Here is a 26,619-nt window from a genome sequence, read left to right as displayed (position 1 = left end):
AGATGCAAATGAACATCAGCAGACAGCCACTACAACAGACAGTGCTGGGGTGAGGTGGGCCAGTTACTCTCCCCCTGCTAAAAAAAAGGAGCACCCACTTGAAAAAGTGCCTCTTACCCAATTAGCAGGGGTAATTCCAAGCTAAGAGAAGGAACAGCTGGATTGCTGGCATGAAATCATTATAAAATAAAGCTTTTATTTTAAAAATAAAATCCGGTCATCTTTACCACATCAGCAGCTGACGGTTTCACCCCACCACTAATTATGGCAAATACTGAATTCACCATGTGGCTGACATCCAGTTTTAAACTGCACTCAGCCTATTTGTTATGTGTGTCACATGTGTGTCACCTTTTCTCAGTCACATTTGCAAGCTGGTTGCTGTGCCCTTGATCTTTCATTAAGAGTATGGTTGAAGGTCACTGCTCTGTAATTATTATTCTGCTGACCAGTTCCAAGTTAACTGCAGTTCTAATTTGGTTTTGTCCTAGTCATCATTTTTTTTAACAAAATGTAATCCTGTACAGAAGGTGAAATGCTAGCAGACCAGCTGTCACTGAAAATATTATGGTGCACTGGGTTATATAGAAAAAGTCATTTGGCTTCCAGTCTTTGAAATGTAAAAAACAGAAGAAGGAAACATATGGACACCTATGCTTGTGATAACTAAACACATGTCTGGTCTGAAAAAATTAGGCTGTTCCAATGATGTACTGTCCACCCTAGAGGTATAAACTTCAGATATCTCAGGTGAAATACCTAAATGAGAAGCCATTTTTCTTTCAGTTCCATTGACAAACTGGCATCAAACAGTCCTATTGGCAAGTTCTAAACCTCTGTCAGTGATTCCATAGATGCAAGTCAGCCAGCAACTTGTAACAGTGCCAGCGAAGTTGCGTGCTCCAGTGGCACTGGCTATTGTGCCTGCATTAAATTCAAATAAAATTATTCATTCATACCATATTAATGATGTTCATAATGACTGTGGACGTGCTGCTCCCCCAACTTGTAAACATGTATACAGGTTGCCAGATCATGAGCTGTCCATTTCACCAGAGACAGCTTGCAAACATTTAGTATGGGGCACTCAAAAATGTGGGGCTGAAGAATATGCTACTTTTGCTACTAGGCTAATCTGGCGCTGAATAAACTAGTTACATTTGACCTTTTGTCTGCCTGGTCGGTGATCTTGAGTAATTCCATGGATTGTCTCATCTCTTCATCCTGCAGACACTATTGTGGCCTTGATTTTTAATAAGAAACCTGGAATTCAGTGCTTGCCAGGGACCTTCATCACCACGTCTCAGAAAAGTAACCGCAAAGGTCAGGACACTTGACCATCATCATTGCACCTCAGAAAGTATAAGACGAATACAGTTGTGTGTGTGATGGGGAAGACACATACCTTGCACTTCCTCTTTCCACCATCAGAAGGACTCATGGTCCAAAGCGGTGCTCCCATTTTCCTTTTTTGTTTTGTTAACATGCTTGCTCCACCACCTCTGCCTCCTCTTCTACGCCTGCCCACTTCTTTAAATCATGCTGAACAAGAAGAGGGCAGAGTAGTGGAGCCCTTACACTTTCCCCCTATTGCCTGGTGGTTCCCAGGTACTTGCTTCTTCAAACACATAGACTGGGTGGATCACACTGGGAGTAGAAAAAATGTGTGGTTATTACATTTTTAGCTGCTTCTGATGTTATCTAAGTCAGACACTAGGAATTTTATAGAAGTCCAGGACCACTGAAATGCTTGACACCTGCATAGGCACATGTGCAGTATCATTTTAAGGAAAAACTTATTGCCTTAATTCACATGTAACCTAGAACCAGACAGGCTAATGTACTGATGAAGTAGAATCCCTTTCTTAGAAGACTGGGACAATAAATGTTAAAAGACATGCCTGCTGCAAAACATGCATTTACTCTTATGGCAAACTAAACTTAAAAGAAAAAGCATCACTGAATATAATCTGTTTCTAGAACATCAATCTTCAGTATTACCAATTCAGCAATTCTGCCAGCTCTGGAGACATTTCACAGACATAGCAGTTTGGCATCCTTATGAGCTTTGCTTCTTAAATGATTGAGGCTTAGCAATGACTCCAGGTAATGAACAGTGAAAATGACCTAGACATATTGCAAACCTGATTTATGGGAAGAAATATCATGTGAATGTAACAGACTTCATAGATAAGAGTTTGCTCTGTTTTCCAGAAGTATATACCAGACCATACAAACATCTGTGAAACTGTGTATTTTTCCAAACACCACTCAGTTGATAGATAGATATACAATTACTATTATATATATTACTGTATTCAAAATGTTTACGAGAATAAGAACATCTATACTTTCAATCCCTCAAAACTCTTAGATATACATTTGCTTAGTTATTATAGTTTCTCTCCCCTAGTAATGAATGAACTTTGAATGTTGCGTTGAATGAGGTTTGCTTTTGCTTCTACATGTTCTATGGGAGGAAGCTCTTTTACATAGTTATTTAAAACAATAAGCCAACTCTCCAAATCAGTCTCAACTTCTGCTTAAAAACAGAAGCAAAATGTGTTATTCATTATCTACATTTGTTAAGTAGTGAACAATACAGAGTTTGGGATGGAAAATGGGAGAGAAGCTTACAAACTCCATTATCAGTAAGTTTTAGGACTCAATGCAACATTATGCTAACGCAAAAGAACAACATATGGACCAGGATTGCAATGAACAGCTCTCGCTCTTATGTAATATATAAAATTGTACCTATGTGTTTGAATGTATTGTTTCCAACATCTGTTTTCTGGTCATGCCAATTGAAATAATAAAGTCAAATGAAGCCATGCATATGCACAAAAAGAATCTTGTAGATTTTAATAAATGACCAGGCCACCTCTAAGAATGAAGATGCCCCCATGTTTCAGACTTCAGGCTGACATCCATAGTTCAAAATTATTGCACGGAACTATTTCTCTTGCTGAAAGATGTTGTGGTCCCTAAATCAACAACGGTGACTGTGTCGGCCATACATACAAACACTCAAAGTGCCTGCCTGAAACCACAACTGACTTATGCTTCCTGAACTGAATGCCAACAAATACAGGAATGTATTATCAGTCCCAATGAGAAACGTGATTCACGATGGCTTCCAATCACGTTTGTACTAGTGAAAACCAGTAGTCTCTGACACAGGAACCAACAAATCTTGCAAAGCAGTCAATTTGTATTATCACTGTCACCAGGGCAACAAGGCCTAGCTAAGCTCTCCCCTCCTGGCTTATTAAATTGCTGCCCATTCACTCTTACTGACTCTCAGGAAAGTTTCTACTCCTGAGCTGCCCCAGCCCACTGATCATCTCTTCTGATCATCCTCTTCTGCGTCTTCTCTAGTTCCACTACCTCCTTTTTGAGATGTGGCAATCAGAACTGGACACAATACTCCAGATAGGACCTTACCATCAATTTGTATAAAGGCACAATATTGGCTGATTTTTTCTCAAACCATTTTTAATTATCCTGAGTATGGAATTGGCCTACTTCATTGTCACAGTACACTGGGTCGACACTTCCATTTACCACCACACCAAGTTCTCTCTCCTGATCTGTCATTTGACCAAATTACTTCTAGCTGTATACCCTTTATGTTTACCAATGCTTAAACACCCTGTTATGGTAAACACTATTCTTTTACAGATATTTCGTGTTTATATGAAAAAGAAAACTGAGGGTGCAAGGTCAGAATACTGGCGAAAATTCTTTTTGACCCTGGTACTAACATTTGTAAATGTTGTCCAACAGACTCGATACTTACTATGCCACTAGTGTCTATAATTCCATTTTTCTATAATCCCTTTTATAGTAAACAAACATGCCATCTTAAAACAGCCTTGCAAATAGCTAAGAGCTGCCTGATTGACCCTCTTAAACCCCTTTCCCTGCCATCTGCCCCCCCCCCATCTCCCTTCATTGCTAATAGCACCATCCTAGGCCTCTGCTATCTCACTCTCCTGCCTGAAAAGGAAAGAAAGAATAGCATAGTAACCTGTCTTCCATGGACTGGGAAAGGAATGACACAAGTATCCCAGCTCGCTTGTCCAACTTTAATAGGATCAGGAGATGAAGCTAGGACAGACCTGGCAGTGCTCCTTATCTGAGTTGAAAAAGTCATAAAAGAGTGATGATCTTGCTCTTAAGTCATACAATTTTTGGAATTTAAAAAAAGAGCTGTAGTAATGAGTTGTGAACAGGTGTTGATAACCCAGTGATTGCCTGGAGGAAACTGGTATTTGCCCCAGGTATGTGATAAATATTTTTCGTTTTGAAACAGAGCTCATGATGTTCCAAGTTTAATATCCCATACATGGCGGATTCAGATGAAGATGAGACACTTTATAAGCACACTCGTCTTGAAGTCCATTCTTAAGCTAGTCATTTCTGTTTCCATGGTAAGTCACCAGAATGTCAAGGTGTATAGGCACTTTCAGATGAACTAAAGTACTGGAAAGAATTGTCTTTGTATTGTTTAATAGCATGTTACATGTAATGAAAGCATTTGTTTACAGACTGTTTATAGTCAGCTGGCCTGACAACAACTTGTAAAAAAAAAAGAAACCAAAATCTTAATCAATTGAAACTGTCAATTTGCCCATATACGCAATGTGACTTTCCCTCAATTTAACAGGAAATATTAGAAACTTTAATTGTGCAAAAAATATCACAAACTTGAATCAAGAAAATCATGATTTAACTTTCTAATTTAAGCTCCATAGCTATATCTAGCAGATAACATAAGAAATGGAATCAGTGGTGTATCATTACAATCCAATTCCCAATACCTCTTTTCTGATATTTGGGCAGCCCAATCCTATCTTGCACTGGAACAGGAAGGCCAGTGTGCCTATGCAGTGTCCAGGGCAAGGCTGGGACTGAAAGCAGCACAGTCTGAGGTAAGGGGAATTACTGTAGTGCTGCAGCAGCCCCAATGGGTCTACTTGAATCTGCACCACCTGCGCCGTGCAGCTCAGAGCTGTGCCATGCTGCCTGAGATGCTGGGAATGCTGGGAACAGGGTCAGCATAACCACCAAACCCTGGCCAGACCCCTGCATCGGCCAAGCTCGGCCAGTGCAAGCACCCAGCCTATCTCCCCTCGAAGTGGCGTGAAAGTGCCTTACAGCACTTTTGTGACACTCCCATGCTGGTGCAAGGGACTTGTGCCAGTCCAAGTAGGGATTGGGATTGCACCCTTAATTATTTTAAAAATCTGTATTCAAGATTTACACACCTTAACTATATATTAGCCCAAACGTTGCAATCTAGTTTTACAAGGTAAAGACTTATCTATACCAGTACTGGAGACAGAAAGTTACTGCTTAATAGCCATGATCCAGTCACAGTTAAAAGTGTGACACACACACACACACACACACACTCCCTGACTCATCAACACCTAGCCCAAACCCCTGAACCTAGAAACATGAAATTTGGGGAGTATATTCCTTCCATGATGTAAGGCCTGACTGAGAAGGGATTTTTAGAAATTCAATTCCTAAGGAGGTGGAAAGGGGTAAAATGTGTTTTCACAGATTCCTCAATCTCTCTTAGGTCTGATGAGATATTGACTTGGTTTTTGCTTAAAGATTACTCATACAATGCTTAAAAACATAAATCAGGATTTTGCCCTAATCAGTCCCTAAAGGGGTGAATCTAAATTCAGGGGTGAATTATAGAACCCTTTTTATTACTTAAGTCTGGCTGGCTTTTTACTGTGCTACTGCCTGAGAGAGGCCTCTGGCCTACATGGCAACTGAGGCCAGGTCAGCCCTTTTAACTTAACCTTTTTTGAGTCAGTATGAAAAGGGGTTATAACAGTAAAACAGAACAGTCATTTTAGTGTTTACTCGGAACAGTAAAATGAAGTGTGTTTCTGACTCAGTGCGAAGTTCTGCTGCCCCAAGGTTTTGATAAGCCTTTCTCCTGAGAACTTGTGCTATCCCCAGCCTTGCTCTGCTTATCCCTATGTCCCAGTGAGGAGAGTTAGGGAGGGGACACTGGCTTGAGAGCTGTGTGGTGCAGTCTGACTTCCCTCACAGGAAGCATGTTTATCCCTGTATTCCAATGACAGGAGAGTTCATACCATGCAAACCATTCATACCATCAGAGTACCCCTTCCAGTTCTATGGTGGACACATTTTATCCCTGTTGCACATCTGCAACATTAGGCAAAAATTGTTTAAATCAATTTGATTTAAGGGTAGAATGAAACACTTAAGTCAAACTGATTTCATGAAGTTTCATTTATTTTTGGCAATCGCATTTGCATGTTTTTATGTGCATCTCGACTCAATTATTTCTTGCTTTTAACAAATCTCTGGGCTTCTTTTAAAAGTCTGTCAACATCTTCATTATTCTTGTCTTGAGAATCTGGTTCCCAGTCAGAATCTTCATCAGTAGGGTCATATTCTTCTTCTTCTTCATCATCATCTAAAAAGCTGTCATTCAGGTCATACTCATTGGGCTCACCATCATTATCACTATCAGCATCTAATACACTTCTGCCTGAGGAGTCAAAAGGAATCAAAAGGCATTTTTTTTAAAAAAGGAAATTACTTGACTTTCAACGAACAATACAAGCTGTCAGTTATAGGATCACTGCAGCAATTTACCGCCATGCATTCATCATCTCCCAAGTGCATGTTGTTAGGCAGTTGACTTTGTTATAGCAATACAGGTTGAGTCTCATTATTCGCATGGGTTCTGTTCTAAGCACTCATGTGGATGGCAAAAAACACTATAGCAAATCAATTTAAAAAACAGTTCTTTGCTCTGGTGATTTAAAAACAGCCTTGCTGACCTTTGTGATATAAGACAAGAGTCATTAAGAAGACAATCCATCAATCAGTCCTCCTCCAAGCACTTAAGAAGGTGCTTCACTCAGCCCTTCCCTTCACCAATGCAAACTGATCACCTTTCTTTCAGGTGCTCAGGGGGAAGGAAGGGGTCGCCTGAGAGAGAAGGACTGATGGATTGTCAGCCAGCTGCCCACTCTCTCTCTCATTAAGGAGGTTATTGTTAAAGGACTGTTCAGTTTTTTAAATTGATTTTAAAGGGATGCATTTTTCCTCTTCTCCAGGGACAGCACATTCCTTCCCATTTCCAGTGGCCATTCGTGTTGAGTCAAATCCGTGTATAAAAAATCCATGTATAAATAGGCTGGATCTGTAGCTACATGTTGATCAAGATGGGCCAAATTAGAGATGGCTTCAAAATGTGTAACTGGGGTCTCAGGATTATGACCTCAGAAGTTCTCACCCAGTGCACACTGAGGTGTACTTACAATTTCAATGAAGTTAAAAGTCCACCTCACAAGGGGCTTGCCCACTTTTCTTAAAACCTGGTCTTATTCAGAAGTTGGGGTTGCATGGGGGCTGGGGGCACAAGCAGAAAAATCTATTCATGTCAGGGAGTGTGCAACGTGGCATTTTCAAAGTCTCTTGTTTCAGTCATTTGAGATTAGAAGTACTGAGGACATAACTTTCCAAGCCCTCCAATGTCAATAAGAGCTTCTGGCCATGTGAGCATCCAGACTAGAGCAAGGGTTGGTAGATATTATAGTCACTTTTTTTGGAGGGGGCAATCTTGGTTGGTTAGAATAACAATATGAGCATTCCTTGAGCTGTTTCCAGGGAGGCATATTTATACCAGCTATCCTGAAATGAGAATGCAGCAAAAAGTGGCCTTTCAACGAGAACAAAATAAAAGATTGTGAATTTTTCATTGTTCTGTGTCTGAGCCTGTCCCCTGCCCTGAGAAACCGTTTCAAAATCTGGCATTCCCCTATACCCACTATGTAACTGGCCTTGTGCCCTATAACGATTAGGCAAATAGCTTTGAGGACTAACAAGCCAAATGTCTAACCTGTGCTCCTCTCTCTTCCTGGCTGGCCATATTACCTACAATATCTATTTGATTTTGTCTGTAAATTGCTTGGTGAACTTTTTTTAATTGAAAAGCAGTATATAAATATTCTTAGTATTAATAAGGAAATGTCAGCTCTGGTTTCTTACACACTGCAGTTGCGCCAAGCAGCATGTAATAAATGTTAATGGACCCCTACCTACCTGCAAGATAAGGAAACACACAAATCAGCAGGACTACATGAAATGAAATGAACTAAGGACTAAATGAAATGAAATGTACATGAAAACCACCAAACAAAGCCAGGGAACATGGCGTTGGCTTTGTGGTCAGAAATACCCTGCTGGAATCCATCATCCCACCTACTGCGGGAAGTGAAAGAATTTTGTCCCTGCAGCTCCACTCATCAGCAGGACTTGTCACTCTCATCAGTGCATATGCACCAACTCTGTCGTCTCCAGCAGAAGCAAAAGACAAATTCTACAATGACCTGGCCACCACTATCAAGAAGATCTCCGAAAAAGAGCCATTGTTCATCCTCGGTGATTTCAATGCTAGAGTTGGTGCAGATCACAGTTCGTGGCCCACTTGCTTAGGTCAGTTCAGCACTGGGAAGGTGAACGAAAATGGGCAATGCCTGCTACAGTTTTGCTGTCATCACGGTCTCTGTGTCAGCAACACGTTCTTCAACACAAAGCCCCAACATAGAGTCTCTTGGAGACATCCAAGATCAAAGCACTGGCACCAGCTTGACCCGATTCTCACCAGATGCTCCAGCCTTCCCAGCATCAAGATAACACACAGTTATCAGGGTGCTGCCTGTGACACTGACCACTCCCTGGTGTGCAGCAGAGTGAAACTGCGAACAAAGCGACTGTATCACACAAAAAAGGAAGGAAGACCTCGCATTGACACCAGCAAGACCAGGGATCAGAGAAAAGTGGAGGAACTTGCACGAGCACTTGAGGAATCTCTTCCAGGCCCAGCTGATGCAGATGCATCCAAAAGATGGAACATTTCAAGAATGCTGTGTACAACACAGCCTTGTCCATATTCGGCAAGAAGACCAACAAGACGGCAGACTGGTTTGAAGCCCACTCTGAGGAGTTGACACCAGTCACTGAGGAAAAGAGGAGAGCTCAGGCAGCATACAAAGCCTGTCCCAGTGAGCGCAACCTGCAGGTCCTCCGAGCTGCTCGCAGCAAAGTCCAGCAGACTGCCAGGAGATGTGCTAACGACTACTGGCTCCAGCTCTGTTCCCAGATAGAGATAGCAGCTGACATGGGCAACATCAAGGGGATGTATGATGGTATCAAGCAGGCCCTAGGTCCAACACAGAAAAAATTGCCCCTCTGAAGTCTGCTGCAGGCGAGGTCATCCAGGATCGGGCGCAGCAGATGGAACGCTGGGTGCAGCACTACTCTGAGCTATATTCCAGAGAAAATGTAGTCACCGAAGAAGCGCTGAACAACATTGAGTGCCTGCCTGTGCTGGAGGAGCTTGACAGTGAACCAACCCTAGAAGAACTTCACGTGGCCCTGGATTCCCTTGCCTTTGGCAAGGCACCTGGAAAAGACAGCATCCCTGCTGAAGTCCTAAAGTGCTGCAAAGAGATCATTGTCACTGAGCTGCATGAAATCCTCTGTCTCTGCTGGAGAGAAGGTGGAGTACCTCAGGACATGAGAGATGCAAACATCACGCTGTACAAGAACAAAGGCAACAGGGGTGACTGCAACAACTACTGTGGCATCTCTCTCCTTAGCATAGTAGGAAAGCTGTTTGCCTGAGTTGCACTAAAGAGGCTCCAGGTACTTGCAGAGTCTATCCAGAATCGCAGTGCGGATTCCGAGCCAACAGGTCCACCACCAATATGGTATTCTCCCTTAGATAGCTGCAGGAGAAATGCAGGGAACAACGACAGCCACTCTTTATAGCCTTCATAGATCTCACGAAGGTGGTCGACCTGGTCAGCAGGGACGGCGTCTTCAAGATTCTCCCCAAATTCGGATGTCCACCCAGGTTCCTCAGCATCATCAGGTCTTTCCACAAGGACATGACGGGCACTGTTGTTTTTGATGGCTCCACATCAGACCCCTTTGACATCCGAAGCGGAGTGAAGCAGGGCTGTGTTCTTGCGCCGACCTTGTTTGGGATTTTCTTCGCTGTCCTGTTGAAGCAGGCCTTTGGAACTGCAACAGAAGGCATCTATCTCCGGACCAGATCAGATGGAAAGCTCTTCAACCTCTCCAGACTGAGAGCAAAGTCCAGCTGAAATGTCTGTGTGACTTCCTCTTTGCCGACAATGCAGCTGTCACTACCCACTCTGCCAAAGATCTCCAGCAGCTCATGATTTGTTTTAGTAAGGCCTGCCAAGACTTTGGACTAACGATCAGCCTTAAGAAAACACAGGTCATGGTTCAGGATGTGGACTCACCTCTCTGCACTACAATCTCTGCGCATGAACTGGAGGTTGTCCATGACTTTGTGTACCTTGGCTCAACGATCTCCAACACTCTTTCTTTTGATACAGAGCTAAACAAACGCATCGGTAAAGCACATACCACGTTTTCCAGATTCACAAAGAGAGCCTGGTCCAATAAGAAGCTGATGGAACATACCAAGATCCAGGTCTACAGAGCTTGCATCCTGAGTACACTTCTGTACTGCAGCGAGTCATGGACTCTTCGCTCTCAACAGGAGAGGAAACTAAACGCTTTCCACATGCGCTGCCTCCGACACATCCTCAGCATCACCTGACAGGACGAAGTTCCAAACAACACAGTCCTGGAACGAGCTGGAATCCCTAGCATGTATGCACTGCTGAAACAGAGACGCCTGTGTTGGCTCATCATGTCGTGAGAATGGATGATGGCCGGATCCCAAAGGATCTCCTCTATGAAGAACTCATGCAGGGAAAGTGCCCTACAGGTAGACCACAGCTGTGATACAAGGACATCTATAAGAGGGATCTGAAGGCCTTGGGAATGGACCTCAACAGGTGGGAAACCCTGGCCTCTGAGCGGTCCGCTTGGAGGCAGACTGTGCAGCATGGCCCAGTTTGAAGACACACTTGGCCAACAGACTGAGGCAAAGAGGCAAAGAAGGAAGGCCTATTGCCAGGGAGACAGACCAGGGGCAGACTGCTCTTGCTCCCAGTGTGGAAGGGATTATCACTCCTGAATCGGCCTTTTCAGCCACACTAGACGCTGTTCCAGAACTACCATTCAGAGCACGATACCAGTCTTTCGAGATTGAAGGTTGCCAACTACATGAAATGCAGTTTACCAGTGTAAAACTTTAACAAGCTTTATACCTTGGGGCAGCTGCAGGAACAAGGGGCAGGGAGATGGTTTATTTTTTTTTTATTTCTATTTTTTTTCAGATCAGCAAAGTATGCACAGCTTTAATTAAATCTAAACCACCTGCATGCATTACAATGGAAGCAGGTACACGTTTAAAATTTAGCATTTATGCATTTCCACTCCTTCATGTGTACATTATAGAAACATACTACAAAGAACTGTGATTTTTTTTAAATCACATTTTCAAAACAGCAAATAGCTTTCTAACACATTTTCAGCATTATATGTGTCCTTATTTATTTATTTGGGGCATATTGCTCCCCAGAGTAACCTTGCTTTGTTTGAAAGAGAAAACTTGCTTCTGTCTACTCAATAGTAGCTGAGAATGGTTTAATCTTTCATAGAGTAACCTTGTTTATAGTAAGTGTGTTATCAAGAAGAAAATAAGAGCCATTATGCTTGTTCTATTTCGACATGCACATCCTAACCTTTTTTCATAGCTTTCAGTCTTTTCTGTCTTCTTTCAGGTTCTAAGGAAGAAAAATTAATACCTGTACTATTACCAAGGCAATAACAATCTAAGGGGAATATTAAATGTTACTAAAATTGGGGGAAGCTACAAACTCCATTCATATCCTTATATTTTAATGAGATCACTGTACACAGAGCCCATTTTATTTACTGCAAAGCCTTTGAACACGTATCTCACACACTAATTTTCTTTCCCAACCCAAGCATTTAAAATCTAATTTACTGTTCAGGATTCTAGATATTACTTTAAATGCTTGGGCTGTAAAGGAAAGTTTTCTCTGTGGTTGTTTAACTAACAAAAAGGGTTTTGCATTTGCTCTGTAGAATTGGTGTCTTTTTTTGTATGAACAGTAGACCGCCCTCCCAATATCATAAACTGCTTTTTCAGTATGCTAGAATTTAGTATAACTAGCATTTAAAATCCCTATTTGTGGTCTGAATCCTGAATTTAGTTGTGCAATATGGATAGGATACATTATTTGGCGTTTCGTTGGCTTTTTCAAGTGTTTACATTGAAAAACTGAGTTACAAACAAACTACCACAAAGAAAAAGACTAAGGGGTGGGCGGAGAGAAAAGTTTTCTTTTCGTGAATGCTCTGGGGAAAAAATACATGAAAATATAATGAAAAGGGTTCAGCACTGCATCAACTGATATTCACAGGTGTAGGAATCCAAATCATAAATATGTTAAAATAAAAATACTTTACCTGGAGGCAACGTGTGCTTGTATTCTAGTTTGTGTTGTGGATTCTTCCTGCAAAAATGAAATGGGGTGGGTGGAGAGAGAAAAAGATATAAAATCTGAACTTCTCTTGCTTTCCTTCATAACATTAATAGTATTTTCTGGACACTGAAAACTATTCCACTCATAATGCTGGAAGGGAAGCATTAGATATTTAAAAGAGAAAATCAATAATTTTGTGTACTGCAACTTCAAACTGCCTAATGAGCTTTTCAACAAAAGGAAAAACAGGCAAAACAAATGTTTATTGTTTTTGTAAATAAAATACAAGTACATCAAACCAGAAGTATGCTTTTGCGCTTTCAGAGAAATAAGATTGCAGTTTCAGTTTAACCAATTTAAGTTTGGCTTCGTTTCTTCTACACATTTAAATTGTCTGGCAAAGTGCACATCTATCAAACATGAAAAGAAAGAGTAAGAGGCTAAACTACGAGATAAATATTGATTTTTTAAGAACACAGAAAATGGGAAAAATGACACAGATTATAAGAGGCTTTCTAGCTGAGCCAAGAAGAACAGAAACTGTTATTCAATGCAAAATAATAGAGAAAAGCCAGTGTGCCAATGGTGAGCCCGGAACACTTCCCATGCAAATCACAGCCCTGAACTCAATGGGTGGTCTTTTAGAGAAGCCACACATTCTCACACCTTCCCGAATGAAATATGGGAATAAGGATACTGAGCTACATCACATGGTTGTTGCAAGGACCACCAAGATAATACATGCAGAAAGCTCAAAACAAAGAATACTATAAAATGCCAAGTACTATTGCTACTACAACTGTTCTTCTCAGCCGGAAGAACAAGTGGAGAGGAATGGTATCCTTTTTCTCCCCACTGCAGAGAAGCATTTTACTGCTGAAGTGAATGTGGAAACAAATGTGTCTTTTCCATTTGAAAAGACATTTGAAATGTGTCTTTTCCATTTGAAAAGACAGGTGTACATTCACTCTCAATATCTACATGCCCCCCCCTTTGTAGGTTTTTGTATTGGCAAGACTTTCAGGGGGGTGGACATTTACTATTAAAGATTTCCATACCACCCACCTCTGTGTTTCATATGCTTTGCAGATGTAGCAGCCTTAACTCATCCAGTAACTCAAAGCAATTTATAGTTCAGCTTATGAAACAAAACTTTATGTTTAGAAATGTTTGTCTGAAATGTATTTAATAAGTGCCAATTGTCATCTTTAAAAGGGCAGCTCTTGTCAAGAAAATTATGATGAATTGTGTCACCCTCTTGCTTTCTATAAGTTCAACATGAGTTTTGCACTGTAAAGAATTCAGTTTTTATCCTACTCCTAAAAAATTCATGCTGTTATTCAAGAACACGATCTTCTGCAGTTCTACCTGAGGGTCCAGAAATCTGCAAAGTTGGGGCCTCTGTTTTTGCTACACATAAGAACATAAAATTGAGTAAAATCCACCAATCAACTAAAAGACATTATCACCATTCCACAGTTGTTTGTGTAATTCACTAGATTGAAAAGGAAAATTCCAAAGGTGCAGATGTTTTTAAAAAAATCTGTGCAAAGAAATTCAAACTGCTTCTTCTATACAACCATTAAAGATACGGAACCCCATTATCTTTCACATTTGGTCATTCAACAGAGGGAGGAAGATGGACAAATAAGTATTAACAGAGGTTGCAGGTTAAGGTCCAAAATGACTGGAGATGACTGGCTGATGGCACGCCATGCACAAGGCTCACCTTACATACATAGAATAAGACAATTATTTCAACAAGTGAATTTGAAAACAGTGTATTAGCTATTAAGGCATAAAAATTTCTTCTGATATCACTTTTTAATTGTCTTTTCTTCTTCCTACATATAGAATTCACCTTGATTATCCCCCTCCCATTCCCAATCAGCAGGATATTCAAAATCTACATTCCACATCACCAAGCAGAACCTGCTAAAACAGCATACCACAATGGTATCTAATCAGGGCAATTTATTAAATCAAATTCAATGACGATAGCTCAAATTGGATTTCTCAAGCATAAAAAATGTTAGTCTACAATAAGCTGCTGTTCTAATTAGTAGCTCTTTTTGTTGCACAATTCAGATTGCTGTAAACTACACAGATCACAGAACATCCATAATAAATTTATATAGCCTACCCTCCAATGATATTGTGCAGACATAATACTTAATGTGGTTGGTACTAATCATGATTTGTTATCTTACCGCAGTGTGTTTTAGCTTGTTGAGCCAAGTCCTGCCCTGAAATGATGTGTGTAGACACACCTAGTGAGAGTTGCTTCTCACCTTACAAAGAGGCTGAAAAAGCAGGGAATCTGCCTTAACCATGATTTGCTGATACAGGTACAATTGTTAACCATGCTTTCATAACCTGCTTTGGGGTTAGTCCTTAACCACAATTTGACATAATGCTGAAACATGTTTAGATATCATGTCTGCCCAGTTCCTATATGTACACCTGTTGTTCTGGAAGCAACAGTCTATAAGGTATATTTGAAACATTACCACAGCATTCTCTGAAAATGTCACACAAAACTTAACTACCACAGGGCCCAATCCTATCCAATTTTCCAGTGCCGGTACAGCTGTGCCAATGGGATGTGCACTGCATCCTGTAGTGGGAAGGCCTCCTCAAGGTATGGGAACATTTGTTCCCTCACCTGGGGGCTGCATTGTGGCTGCACTGGTGCTGGTAAGTTGGATAGGATTGGTCCACAATAATTTTAAAACAAATTTTAAAATTTTAAAACAAATTCCAGAGTAATAATATTTCTGGGGAGGGAGAAAGAAGCATAACATAATCCAAACTAGGCCATATTTCTTACCTATAACAAGCAGTTCCATAAGGACATTCTGGCCTGTTATCATTGTCGGTCTGAGTTACAGTTTTCATGTCATGATAATCACTATCACCAGGGTGACTGAACTCCTGAAAATGTATAGGATTCTTCCTGTGGAGTTGGAAAATGCACCATATATTATACTGACAAGATATGATTCACATCAGTACAGAAGAAAATGCTGTGCAACAGATTAAACCAAGCATGTGTGTTCTAAAGTGCAATTGCTTACCTGACAGGAATCATTTACAAAGAGTACAATATGGACATCTTATTATTTGCTGCAATGATTCAGAGTCCATTTCATATGAAATCAGAGGATAGCACCCTGTTTTGAAAAGCCAGGCATACTGACAAAGTTAGTGATCTCCACAAACTTAGGTAATAGTCTTTCATTCACACCCAACTGCAGAGCATCTGTGAAGATGCTTGAGAGCATCAGCCCCAAATATAGATGGGAGGGATCACCACAAAGATTCCTCGTTGTGAAAACTTCTCTTACCCTCAAGCTTCTGCTCTTTAACTAGCCATCAATCCATAAGAGGACCTGTCCTTGTGTTCCATGACTGCAAGGTTTACTACATGTATTTAAGGAGCCCCACAGAGAGTTTTTGGAAGTCCAAGTATATACTGTACTGTCTATCAGATCACCCCATCTGCATGCTTGATTTTCCTTTTATGTGGGACAAGTGTTTAACTGACAGGTTTTCCCAGATACTCCTGGATTCCTTCTTTAAAATTGGTATCACATTGGCTACCATCTAGTTCCCTGGTAGGAAGCATGGTTTTCATGACAAACAAAGCAAAACTCCATCTGTGCATCTCAGTTAGGTACGCTTTTAATTTTTAGAAATACTGCTTGCTCTGATTCACTGATGCTACACAAAGTTACAAGCCAAGCAAAAGATTATACGCCTACTGAAGATATCAATTAAATGAGCTCTCTCTGGGATTTTCCTACCATGACAATGAGCCATTTGTTACTGTTGAAGTATCTACAGCAATTAAGTATGAATCAACCGCTGAAATTTCTTCAGTTACTTTTCCTCCCACAAATATTTATTTCTACAGGGCAAGTTGTATATTTCCCTCTTGAACAAAACATTTTACCTACACAGCCAACAGCCACAGGCATTTTCAAGATCTATTGAAGCTGATATTCTTACAGAAGGGTAATGCAATTTCTCCCAACAACATTTTCTTTTTGGCCTTAAAAATATGTAGCTCAGGCATGCAATTACAAGAGCAAGAATAAATATACACTACCAAATGCTGAACTAACAGTACAAACCTATACATATTGACTTTGGAGTAAGGTCAATGGGGCTTACTCCCTGGTAAGAAGGTATGACATTGCAGCCTAAGGGCCCAATCCTATCCAACTCTTCAGCACTGGTTTCAGATGTGCCAATGAGACATGTGCTGCATCCTGCGGTGGAGGGGCAATAACAGAGCCCTCCTCAAGGTAAGAAAATATTTGTTCCCTTACCTCGGGGCTCCATTGCAGTAGCATCAAGTGCTGGAAAATTATATAGGATTGGGCCCTAAGTCAACTGTTAAGGGAAAGCAAATTTTTTCCTCCCCTGCAACAAAAAATACACATTAATGGGTTTTCCACCCTCATGGTTACAAGACACACTATCCTACAGACCAGGGGTGCCCAAACCCCGGCCCTGGGGCCACTTGTGGCCCTCAAGGCCTCTCAATGCGGCCCTCAGGGAGCCCCCAGTCTCCAATGAGCCTCTGGCCCTCCGGAGATTTGTTGGAGCCCACATTGGCCCAATGCAACTGCTCTCAGCATGAGGGCAACTGCTTGACCTCTTGCATAAGTGTGGGGTGACGACTTCCTCCACAGCTTGTTGTTTCACTTCTGTGATGCAGTAGTGACAGCAAAGGAAAGGCTGGCCTTGCTTTGTGCAAGGCCTTTTATAGGCCATGAGCTATTGCAAGACCTTCATTCGTTCATATAAGTTCATCTTTAATATATTCATTTATGTAAATTTATTCAAATTTTAAATGTAAATTAAAACTTTTTTCCCCCCAGCCCCCGACACAGTGTCAGAGAGACAGTGTGGCCCTCCTGAAAAAAAAAAACTTTGGACACCCCTGCTACAGATAAATAGCATTGTATGTTGAATTACTCCATCCCTTGTGCTCACAATTTCTAAGTAGCAGAGTCAGGAAATATAGAACTGTGAGTGGAGAACTTGCTACCTGGCTTGCAGGTGAAAAGAGTGATGAGCTTTTTAAAAGGAATAATGCCTTGAAGTTAAAATATTGTTTTAGAATATAAGAACCTGCAACACTTGTGATAGGGAACATTTCTGAGCTGCTTAAGCAGGGATAATTGGTTCCTTTCCATCTTGCTAAAATTCCTTAGGGGCATGGTCAGAGGGTGGGAAGTGACAGATGATTTAAACAAACCCAGCCTCAGTTCTCCATTAAGGAGGAGAGGGACCTAACCAACAGGACTGCTGAAAGGACAAATGAAAGAAAGGCATGAAAACTATTTTACCATTCCTAGGAGCCACTATTTAGCTGCCAGAGAATGAGTATGCTTTCAAGAGTCAGAATGTGATAAATTGCATGCATACATACAAACAATATCACTATTATCAGCAGCGATTTTAATCTGACCACCAAGAAAATTTACCATTTGATTTTTACCTGTAGCAGTTTCTCCCATACTGGCAAGGTGTCCTATTGGATTTGGTTGCATTAGAGCTCTGTGGTATGTTTTGACTTTCAGTTAAATTAGAAATTTCTGTTTCAGTAGTCTGATATGGAATAAGCTCTTGAGTCTGCTGAACTGGAGATTGCAGTGGCTTATCTAAACAACTTTGCTCAATTTTAGTGCCAACATGTGCCAAGTTGTCTTCCCTTTTATCCATTGTGTCCATTTCAGTGGGCTGACAGTCTTGCCCAACTGGGTTGGGTTCCAACTCTTGATTCTGAAGCTGAAAGTCACATTGCCCCACTGAACTTTCAGCTGTATGAGGTACCATTTTGTTATCACTTTCTTTCATTTTTCTTGCAGCACATGTAGTAGATATTTTCTGAATAGCCTGTGGAAATCAGTGAGAAAACCTTAATTCATCACATTATAACTCATAACTCTAAACAGAATAGAGCCTACTGAAAACAGTTTAAAAGCTTCTTTCATTTGAAAAACAGATTTTTAAAAATTTAACTGTCATCAGTGTGTGTCACTACATACTTTTTCATAACTCACTAGGTATACAAAAGCACATATGTTTATAAATTAAAACAAAAAGTAAAGGTATTCTTCCTCTCCTAAAACATACAACTTGGTACAGAATAAGTATGCTGAGTGGTCCCTAGGAATCACAGAATATTGACATGGCAGCTGGGGGGGATAAGCAATAGCAGGATATTGGGAAGGGGTAGGAAGGAAAAAAGAATTGGTCGGCTTGAGCATTTAACTACCGGAAGTAAGGAATTTAGGGCTGGGGTAATGCAATATTTTGCAGCAGAAGGTCCCACTCATATATACTAAATATGAAACTGGGGTGATTGAGGTTCGTATTTACTTGTACGCAAAATAGGGTGACCCATATGCAAGGTGGGCTCCCTAGGTGTGCTGAGGTAGATCAGTTTGTATAACAAAAGAAAAGGAAACAAAAACAGCCTGACTCCCAGGAACCATGAAATATAGAGACAGAGGGTGGAAAAATAGTTAACTGCAGAACAGGGGGGAGGCAGATTGGTTCACTTGAACAAATCAGGCGTTCATGTCAGGGAGGTGCTTTATTTTGTTTCAGGCTCTTCTTCCACAGTATCAATAAGATACCGTGGAGAAGTTAAACATTTATGTGTTGAACACTGACTTCTGGGTGCATCACATATTTTCTTAACACTCGTAATACCTTGTGTTTCTAGCACAAAGTTTTAAAGCAGCATATATGTGAACAGAACAGCTCACATATGATTGACAAATGCTCCAATATGGGGAGGCAATTTTGGGTCACACTTTTTAAAAAAACCAGGTGGTTAAACAGGTTAAGTGTTCGCTAAGATGGAGTGAAATTTAGACTGAATAGCAAAGCAGCATTCCCAGCATTAAAAGGATGAAATGAGAAAAATTAAATTGGCTGTGTAACACTTGAAAGGGATTATGCATGCCTCAATGCTTGTGATTCTAAAAAGGGACAACACACTGTGGAAAGCAATCATCTGTGGCTGTCTGCTTGATATCACTTGCTTTCCACCTGTGTTTTCAAATGGCCCCTGCAGTATCCTTGATCACTCTCGCCTGAATACTGCCTAATTAGCAGTGTGAGTAGTTTCAAAAATATCATCCATTCCCATGCTAAGAAAAATATTGTAAGTTAAAAGTTACCAACACTACATATATATCTTCATAATAGATGTTGAAGGAGTAGAATCTAGAGTACTCTCTTGTGATGAAATGTTAATAAAAATTGAAAACATCTAATTCATCAAACAGAATCTCTCTTGGCTAAACCACAGAGGTATTAAGGAAAATAGGTTGTCAGGGCCATATTAAAGTTCTGCAATTCCCACATTTCTCCCCTATGACAGAATGTTTGTTTGTTTGTTTAAAACCTAGATAATAATAATAATAATATAATATACAGTATTTATATACCGCCTTTCTTGGTCTTTATTCAAGACTTTATTCAAGGCGGTTTACACAGGCAGGCTTATTAAATCCACGCAGGGATTTTTACAAATTGAAAGAAGGTTCTCTCTTTCAAGAACCACCACATTCAAGCTGTTACGCTCCGATCTGGTTTAACATTCTGGCCTCCATCCTCCCACGCTCCGAGCAGATGGAACAGCTCAGCTGCAGCTTGCCAGCTGCTTCAAGGTCGCACGGTGCCGGTGGCCTCGAACTGGCGACCTTGTGGATGTTAATCTTCAGGCAAATGGAGGCTCTACCCTCTAGACCAGACCTCTAGATGTTAGTTCCATCCACTAACCATGTTGTCCTAGGTGTTGTCTCCACAAAATGCGATTGGCTGAAATTCTAAGCAAGTTTGAGAATTCAGCCCACTGAAATCAATCTGATGTACTACAAAGCAAATGTGGTTTAAGTCAGGCTGACTTCAAGCATCAAACTCACTAACAAGTTTCTGCCCTGTCAAAGAAGCTTTTGCCTCACCAGATTGCTTGAATAACTGACAAGCCAGGAAAGAAATATCAGCCCCTCCTGGCAAATGTCTTTGATTTTGGGAGAGGGAAGGGCCTCTCATGATAACAATGAAAGCAATGAGTTTCTTGCAAAATAAGAGAAAGTAAAAGAGTAGATTCAGGGACCTAGCTGGATCAGAGGCAAAACCCTCCTCTCAGCTCCTCTAATTTGCCAGCTCCAATGGTGGAGATTCCACATGTGAGTGCAATACTATGTGCAAAGCACATAGAAAGCCAGGATGGTGTAGTAGTTCTAGTGTTGAATTTAGACCTAGAAGATCCAGGTTCAAACCCCTGCTTAGCCATGAAGCCTCCTGGATGACCTCTCAGCCTAACCTATCTCACAGAGCTGTTGTGAGGACAAAAGAAAGGTAGGTATCATATCCACCACCCTGAGCTCCTTGGAGGAAGAGTGGTATAAAAATGTGGAAAAAAAGAAAATAAGCAGACTCAATGGCTTATTACTAGGGTTCGCATCACCCGGTGCAGGATGCCAGTGCATCACCCCCCCATGCAGTGGGCGGGGCAACACTCCAAGTGGTGGGCGTGGTGATGTACCATCACTCTGCCCCCACTGGCTTTTTGGCTGTACCATTTGATAGAACAAAGATAGAACACATTCTGCATGAAATTATGCATTGATTGATATATAACATGATGGTGTTATTCCTCCAAATTATGATTTTAGTGATTTTGGTCACTAGTGGTGTCACATACACACACACACGGGTATCAACTTACTAACACCTTATTGCAGCAGTTCTCAAACTTTTAGCACTCGGACCCACTTTTTAGAATGACAATCTGTCCAAGACCCACCAGAAATGATGTCATGGTGATAGTGGTCATCAGGCAAATTAAAATAAATAAGTATAAATAATTAAAGTAAAACAATAAGCAGAAGCCAGCCCTGTTCCACAAAGTGAATCTCCTCTGTAGCTTGCCTGCAATAACACCCTCCCCTCCAAAACCAGTAAGGTTTTTAGCCCTACCCAGTGCCCAGTTCAATTTAAGAACTTCTGTTTAAACCAGATCACTGTCAGGATCCACCTGGCTTTGCAAGTCTCAAAAAAGTTCACCTTTTCAGCTGAAGCCTCAGTTTTGATCCTTTTTAGTAACCCCCCAAGTGTGCATCACCCCCCTGTGCGTATCACCCAGTGCGGCCCGCACCCCTCTAGCGACGCCACTGAGCAGACTGCACATTATGGCCTTCACAATCCACTCCCCTTTCCAGAGAGAATTATGGTCTACCTAGAAAAAGATAAAACAGACACCACCAAAATTAAAAGCAATACCTGTGTTGAATGGGAAACATTTTCACTTTCAGTAGCTCTTCGCTTTTTTCCTGGAGCATTTTTAATGTCTTCACTATATCCTATTAAAAATACAAACGACATTGAACAATAAATCAACAGGATATTCTAGTTACATTCATAACAAGAACTATTTTCACTATGCCTTTCAACCAATGAAAATGTTTCTCTTTATTTTAAATGTAGGTGGTTGAATATGCACACCCGCACGCACCATGTTTATTCTTTAAAAGCAGAGAAGGTTTAAGCAACCTGTCATGAAAGGGTGTCTCTTTATTGCACCTCCATAACGGGGTAGAACAGACCACCCCAATAAACAAACAAGCAAACAAAGGCAGGTTGATCCAGGCTTGGTTTGGATTGATTCCATCTGTTGCGTATCACAGATAAGCCGACATTGTCAAATATCACACAGGAGTAAACAAGGATTGGTGACATTTCCAATATAGGGAAAACACAGGAAAAATCCACTGTCATATTTTCAGTGCTAGAGCTAACTAGACAGAATAGGGTTATCCCACATTACTAAGCTAAGGAATGAAATGCTAGACACTTATCCTCGTATGTAGTTGAAATTGCTGGAATTCACAACAAGCACACAGGACAGGATGGTTGTGAATGCTTCCTGATCTGGTTTCATATAAGCCTCCCCAAGTGACAGGCAGAGTCATGATTTCATAGCCTCACTGAACTATCTGCAGCATATGCACGCCTTTCACCATGATCTACAGTTGTGCAAGGGTGGTGGCAATGCAATCTCATCTTCTGTATGTCTTTAAGTCTGTGACTTACAAAAATCAAAAAAGAACTACTGCCTTTCCCCTATACTGTATACTCCCCTCCAGAGCTCCTGCTGCTGGTCATAGCAAAGGATAAGAAAATATTGTTTGCTAATCATACACGTTGGTATCCATTAACATACCACTTCAAGATGGAGTCTCACTACCAATATATAGAAGAACTGAACAGAAGGGATAGACAACCTGAAGGAGGACTCTTGCAGAATCTAGGAAGATTGCTGCTGTGAAATCACTTCCTTGGGGAAGAAACTCCAGATATCACATAAAATGTGTACCACTAAAGAAGGACAGCAGCACATTGCCTACATGATTGCAGGATAAGAAGTAGAAGAATGCCAAGCCTTCCTACACGGTAGATTTTGAAAATATTGAATAAGGGATCAAGAATTGGAGTTCAGAATCACAGGTAATGCTTTGTATCTGATCAGTAGTAAGTCCATTCTATCCACAAGGAGCTCCTGGGGCTGGGCCATTACAGCAGTACAATTTCTGCTTCTCTATAAGATTCAGGTAAAGTTATGGGGGGGAATTCTTAAGGGGGAAGAGGCCAGGGCTCCCCAGCTGGGGTGTCGCGATGCTCCTGTTTGAGAACCACTGAGTTATGCTAAAAAGTGTATACCATCTCCAGTGTAGATCACAACAAAGATTTCTGTAAATGCTGTGTACTAAGAGATGTTTTGTACACTTACCTCTTTCAGGGATCGAAGCAGATGAACTTTGAGCTGTTAGATCTCCTTGCAACATCCATGATGGTAGCACTCTCTTCCTTTGAGCAGGCCTTGGCTCTTCATTTTCAGTAATATCAGCAGGAAGCTAAAAGAGACTTCACAAATTAATGCCTCATTATGCATTTTTCTATGAGAAGCAAAAAAGTGAGGAATAGAAGAAAACAAACCACTCCCATGAGAGAAAATTTCAAGTACTCAATGCTAATAGGCGACAGGTAATCCATGCTAAGAGGCAAGTTCTCAGCTACCACTATTATACTCTATTTTTCCTTCATTCTCCCTGCCTGCTGCCATATATAGAAGAACTGAAGGAGGCAAACAGAATACCATCCACAATATATTGAAGATGGAGAGATTAGATTGGAATTGTTCTTTTCCCCACCTACAGTTCATAGATTTAGTCAAGAATCCACACAGTCAAATATGACAGCCTTGGTAAAAAGAAAATTGGTGATTGTCAACACAGAAGAGACAACTGCTTGAGTTAGCAATTGCACAACATGCCCATAGTATCTAAGAAAATGCAAAATAAAACTAAGAGAGAGGGAGAGAGAGAGAGAGAGAGGGAGAGAGACAGAGAGCAAGTATGAGTGTCTTTTATGCATCAAAAATGTTTTATAAATCTCTTGGCTATGTATTATACCACATTTCCGACTCAATATGTAGAGTTTTATGCAGATCAGATTCAATATTAATCTCCTATTGTAAGAGTTAATCTTCCTTAAAAACAAGTTTTAACAGTTTTCTCTCATTTTTCATTTGATAAAAGTAGATCTAACATTTCTCAAAAAGTTGCCACCTTGACGTGCAGCCCTCCTATAAAATTCCATTAACTCTGTCATCAAAGCAGACAATAAATTCAGCCCTGCTATGCACCTACTGTTTGAATATTACCTTTGGGGATGTTTCACTGGCGCTTTCCAGTTGTAACCGTGCTTTCAGAAGCTTGCTCTTGCTAGAAGAGGGTGTTTGCGGTTGAGAAGTCTGTCTGCAAGACATCTTGATTGACTGAGGTGTTGAGGGAGCTTGATTTGATATCTCTTCTGCATTGAGGTTGCGATTACTCCTGTTACATGTTAAACAAGCTCTTAATGAAAAGCAATAGTCTCATCGCATCACTAATCAAAGTTAGCAAAAGCACAACACAGCTTAAAAACAGAAAACAATCCAGGCAAAATTAAGCATTTTTAGGAGAGTTTAACATGCACCTCATTTGCACTCTCAATGGGAGAGTTAAACATGCACTTCATTTTGAGCCATTAAAATCAACAGGGCTCAGAAATACATAACTTTACCAGAATTATGATCATTGTTCTGTTTTTTTGCAAGAGATCAGGTAACATCTACTACATATTCATTACGGTTACTAAGGGCCCAATCCTATCCAAATTTCCAGCACCGGGGCAGCCGCAATGCAGCCCCGAGGTAAGGGAACAAATGTTCCCATACCTTAAGGAGGACAGCCTCCCCAACACAGGAAGCAGTGCAAACCCCATAGGCACAGCAGCACCAGCACTGGAAAACTGGATAGGATTGGGCCCTGAGATAGCTATCAGTATTGATGTTTATTTCTGTATGAGTGCCAATATTTCTGTTTTGCTCTCAGTAGAAGAATTGTCACCACATCTTGCTTGTAAATTTTAATTTACAGTTAAGTACATAGAGAAGTACATCATGATTAGACTGATTCTTTTAAAAACAAGTAAGTGGTTGCACGTTCAGATGTTGTGCCTTGGATTCCCTGATGCAGAGCTCTCTAATGCTGTTGTCCAGGACAGTTTTGGAAGTGGGACAGGGACAGAACTGACATTTGACTTGACTATAAGAAGATCAACAACTGGGCTATTCTGGGGTGGCTGAGGCATCGCCCTTCCCATTAGCACCAGCTTAGTAAATGTGGGGGAAGAGTCCCTCACAAGAGGTTGTGGGCCTGTTGCACACATGTCACACTTTCTTTATAAGATCAGAGAGACAGGCCAAGGAGGAGGGATGCAGGTAATGGCTGGGAGCCAGAAGAAGCTCCTACCACAGGAAGCACTTGGAGGAGGAGGACCTGAGTGCTGTTGAAACTTCACTCCTATAAGTCTCATGTCTCAATGGGGAAGGAACATTACATGTTGACAACAGCCCTCCCACTATTTTACAGAAATTCTTAAGATCATAAAGGTTCAAAAGACATCTTTAAAAGATCAAGATTGCTTTGGTGGGGTATCCCAGAGGCACTGGTCTGTGCATGGAGCCTCTAGCCATTTACAGCAGTAGCTCAAAAAAAAAAAAATGACAGCAGTGCAGCTTTTGCAATGCTACACTGGGACCTACAGCAGTGGATCGCAAGACATGCTGCTCTAAGAGCCCAATAGGCTGTTCGTTTTGTTTTTTAGTCTCTGCCAAGTTACTGATTAGATCACATCTCTCCAAAGTCATGGAAGTGTATGATTCAAATACGGGGAAGAACCTAATGGTTGGCATAGAATAGCAGCTAAGAGACTAAACTTATATTTCCCTGGTTTGAATCTCACATCTGCTCACAAGGTAGTTTTAGGCAAGTCACTGCCTTTCTGCCTCAGCTCCCCAAATGCAATATAGAGAGAACAATACTTACCTTCTAAGGCTGTTATAAGGATAATGACAAGAAAATATATGTGAAATGCTTTGCACACCAAAAAGCACTATACACAATTGTATGATTATTAATATGCTATGTAAACTGCAGGAATTCTAAAGCATAGAGATGTTTTATCCAGTGTCAATTAAATTAGGGCCCAACGCTATCCAACTTTCCAGCACTGATGTAGCCAAGCCAATAGGTTTTCACTGCATCCTGTGGTGGAAGGGCAGTCAAAGAGGCCTCCTCCAACTAAGGGAATTTTTTTCCTTTACCTCAGGGTTGCATCAGTGCTGAAAATTTGGACTGGATTGGGCCCACAGTTGTTTAAAATCAGCTGTTTTAATAGCATGGTCTAGTCTGTTCTTAGTCTCGTTTATCATACTAAACACACATTCAAATACTTTTATAGTTATGCCTCGGTCTTACATGGGTTACCATAATATATAATTAAGGGCAACTCTTCTACTACATTTTAAACATAGTACAGTGGAAGTGAATTCTCATTCTTTTCCTGTTACACTACATTTGCTTTGCCCACAGAAAGCAATATTGGTTATGTTAAAGCAGGCATGAAAAAAACAATGCTATTCCATTCCATTGATCAAAAATGATTAAAAAACAACCTCGGCTTCCAGATATTACAGTCTACTGGCACTATGATCTCACACTTATTCATTTAAATGCCT

At 40.9% G+C, this 26,619-nt stretch overlaps 1 protein-coding gene across 5 annotated transcripts in view; it reads right to left on the bottom strand.

The window, feature by feature from the left end:
- Positions 1-6,270: 6,270 nt before the first annotated feature.
- The window catches only part of APLF (aprataxin and PNKP like factor), a 34,952-nt gene continuing 14,603 nt past the window's right edge, over positions 6,271-26,619 (bottom strand). For 4 of the 5 annotated variants that reach the window (XM_066640513.1, XM_066640763.1, XM_066640599.1 and 1 more), the window contains 8 exons: positions 24,220-24,391; positions 23,287-23,410; positions 21,780-21,859; positions 17,977-18,374; positions 15,295-15,420; positions 12,448-12,494; positions 11,697-11,738; positions 6,271-6,547 (listed from right to left, as the gene is read on the bottom strand). In XM_066640513.1, coding sequence (XP_066496610.1) covers positions 6,336-6,547; positions 11,697-11,738; positions 12,448-12,494; positions 15,295-15,420; positions 17,977-18,374; positions 21,780-21,859; positions 23,287-23,410; positions 24,220-24,391 — 1,201 coding nt within the window. In that variant the 3' untranslated portion in view covers positions 6,271-6,335. The remainder of the gene's footprint in view (positions 6,548-11,696; positions 11,739-12,447; positions 12,495-15,294; positions 15,421-17,976; positions 18,375-21,779; positions 21,860-23,286; positions 23,411-24,219; positions 24,392-26,619) is intronic. The other variant, XM_066640681.1, reaches the window with a different exon arrangement.

This window comes from Tiliqua scincoides, chromosome 1 (genome assembly GCF_035046505.1).
Source record: "Tiliqua scincoides isolate rTilSci1 chromosome 1, rTilSci1.hap2, whole genome shotgun sequence".
NCBI lineage: Eukaryota > Metazoa > Chordata > Lepidosauria > Squamata > Scincidae > Tiliqua > Tiliqua scincoides.
This window is presented reverse-complemented; position numbering and strand designations above follow the sequence as displayed.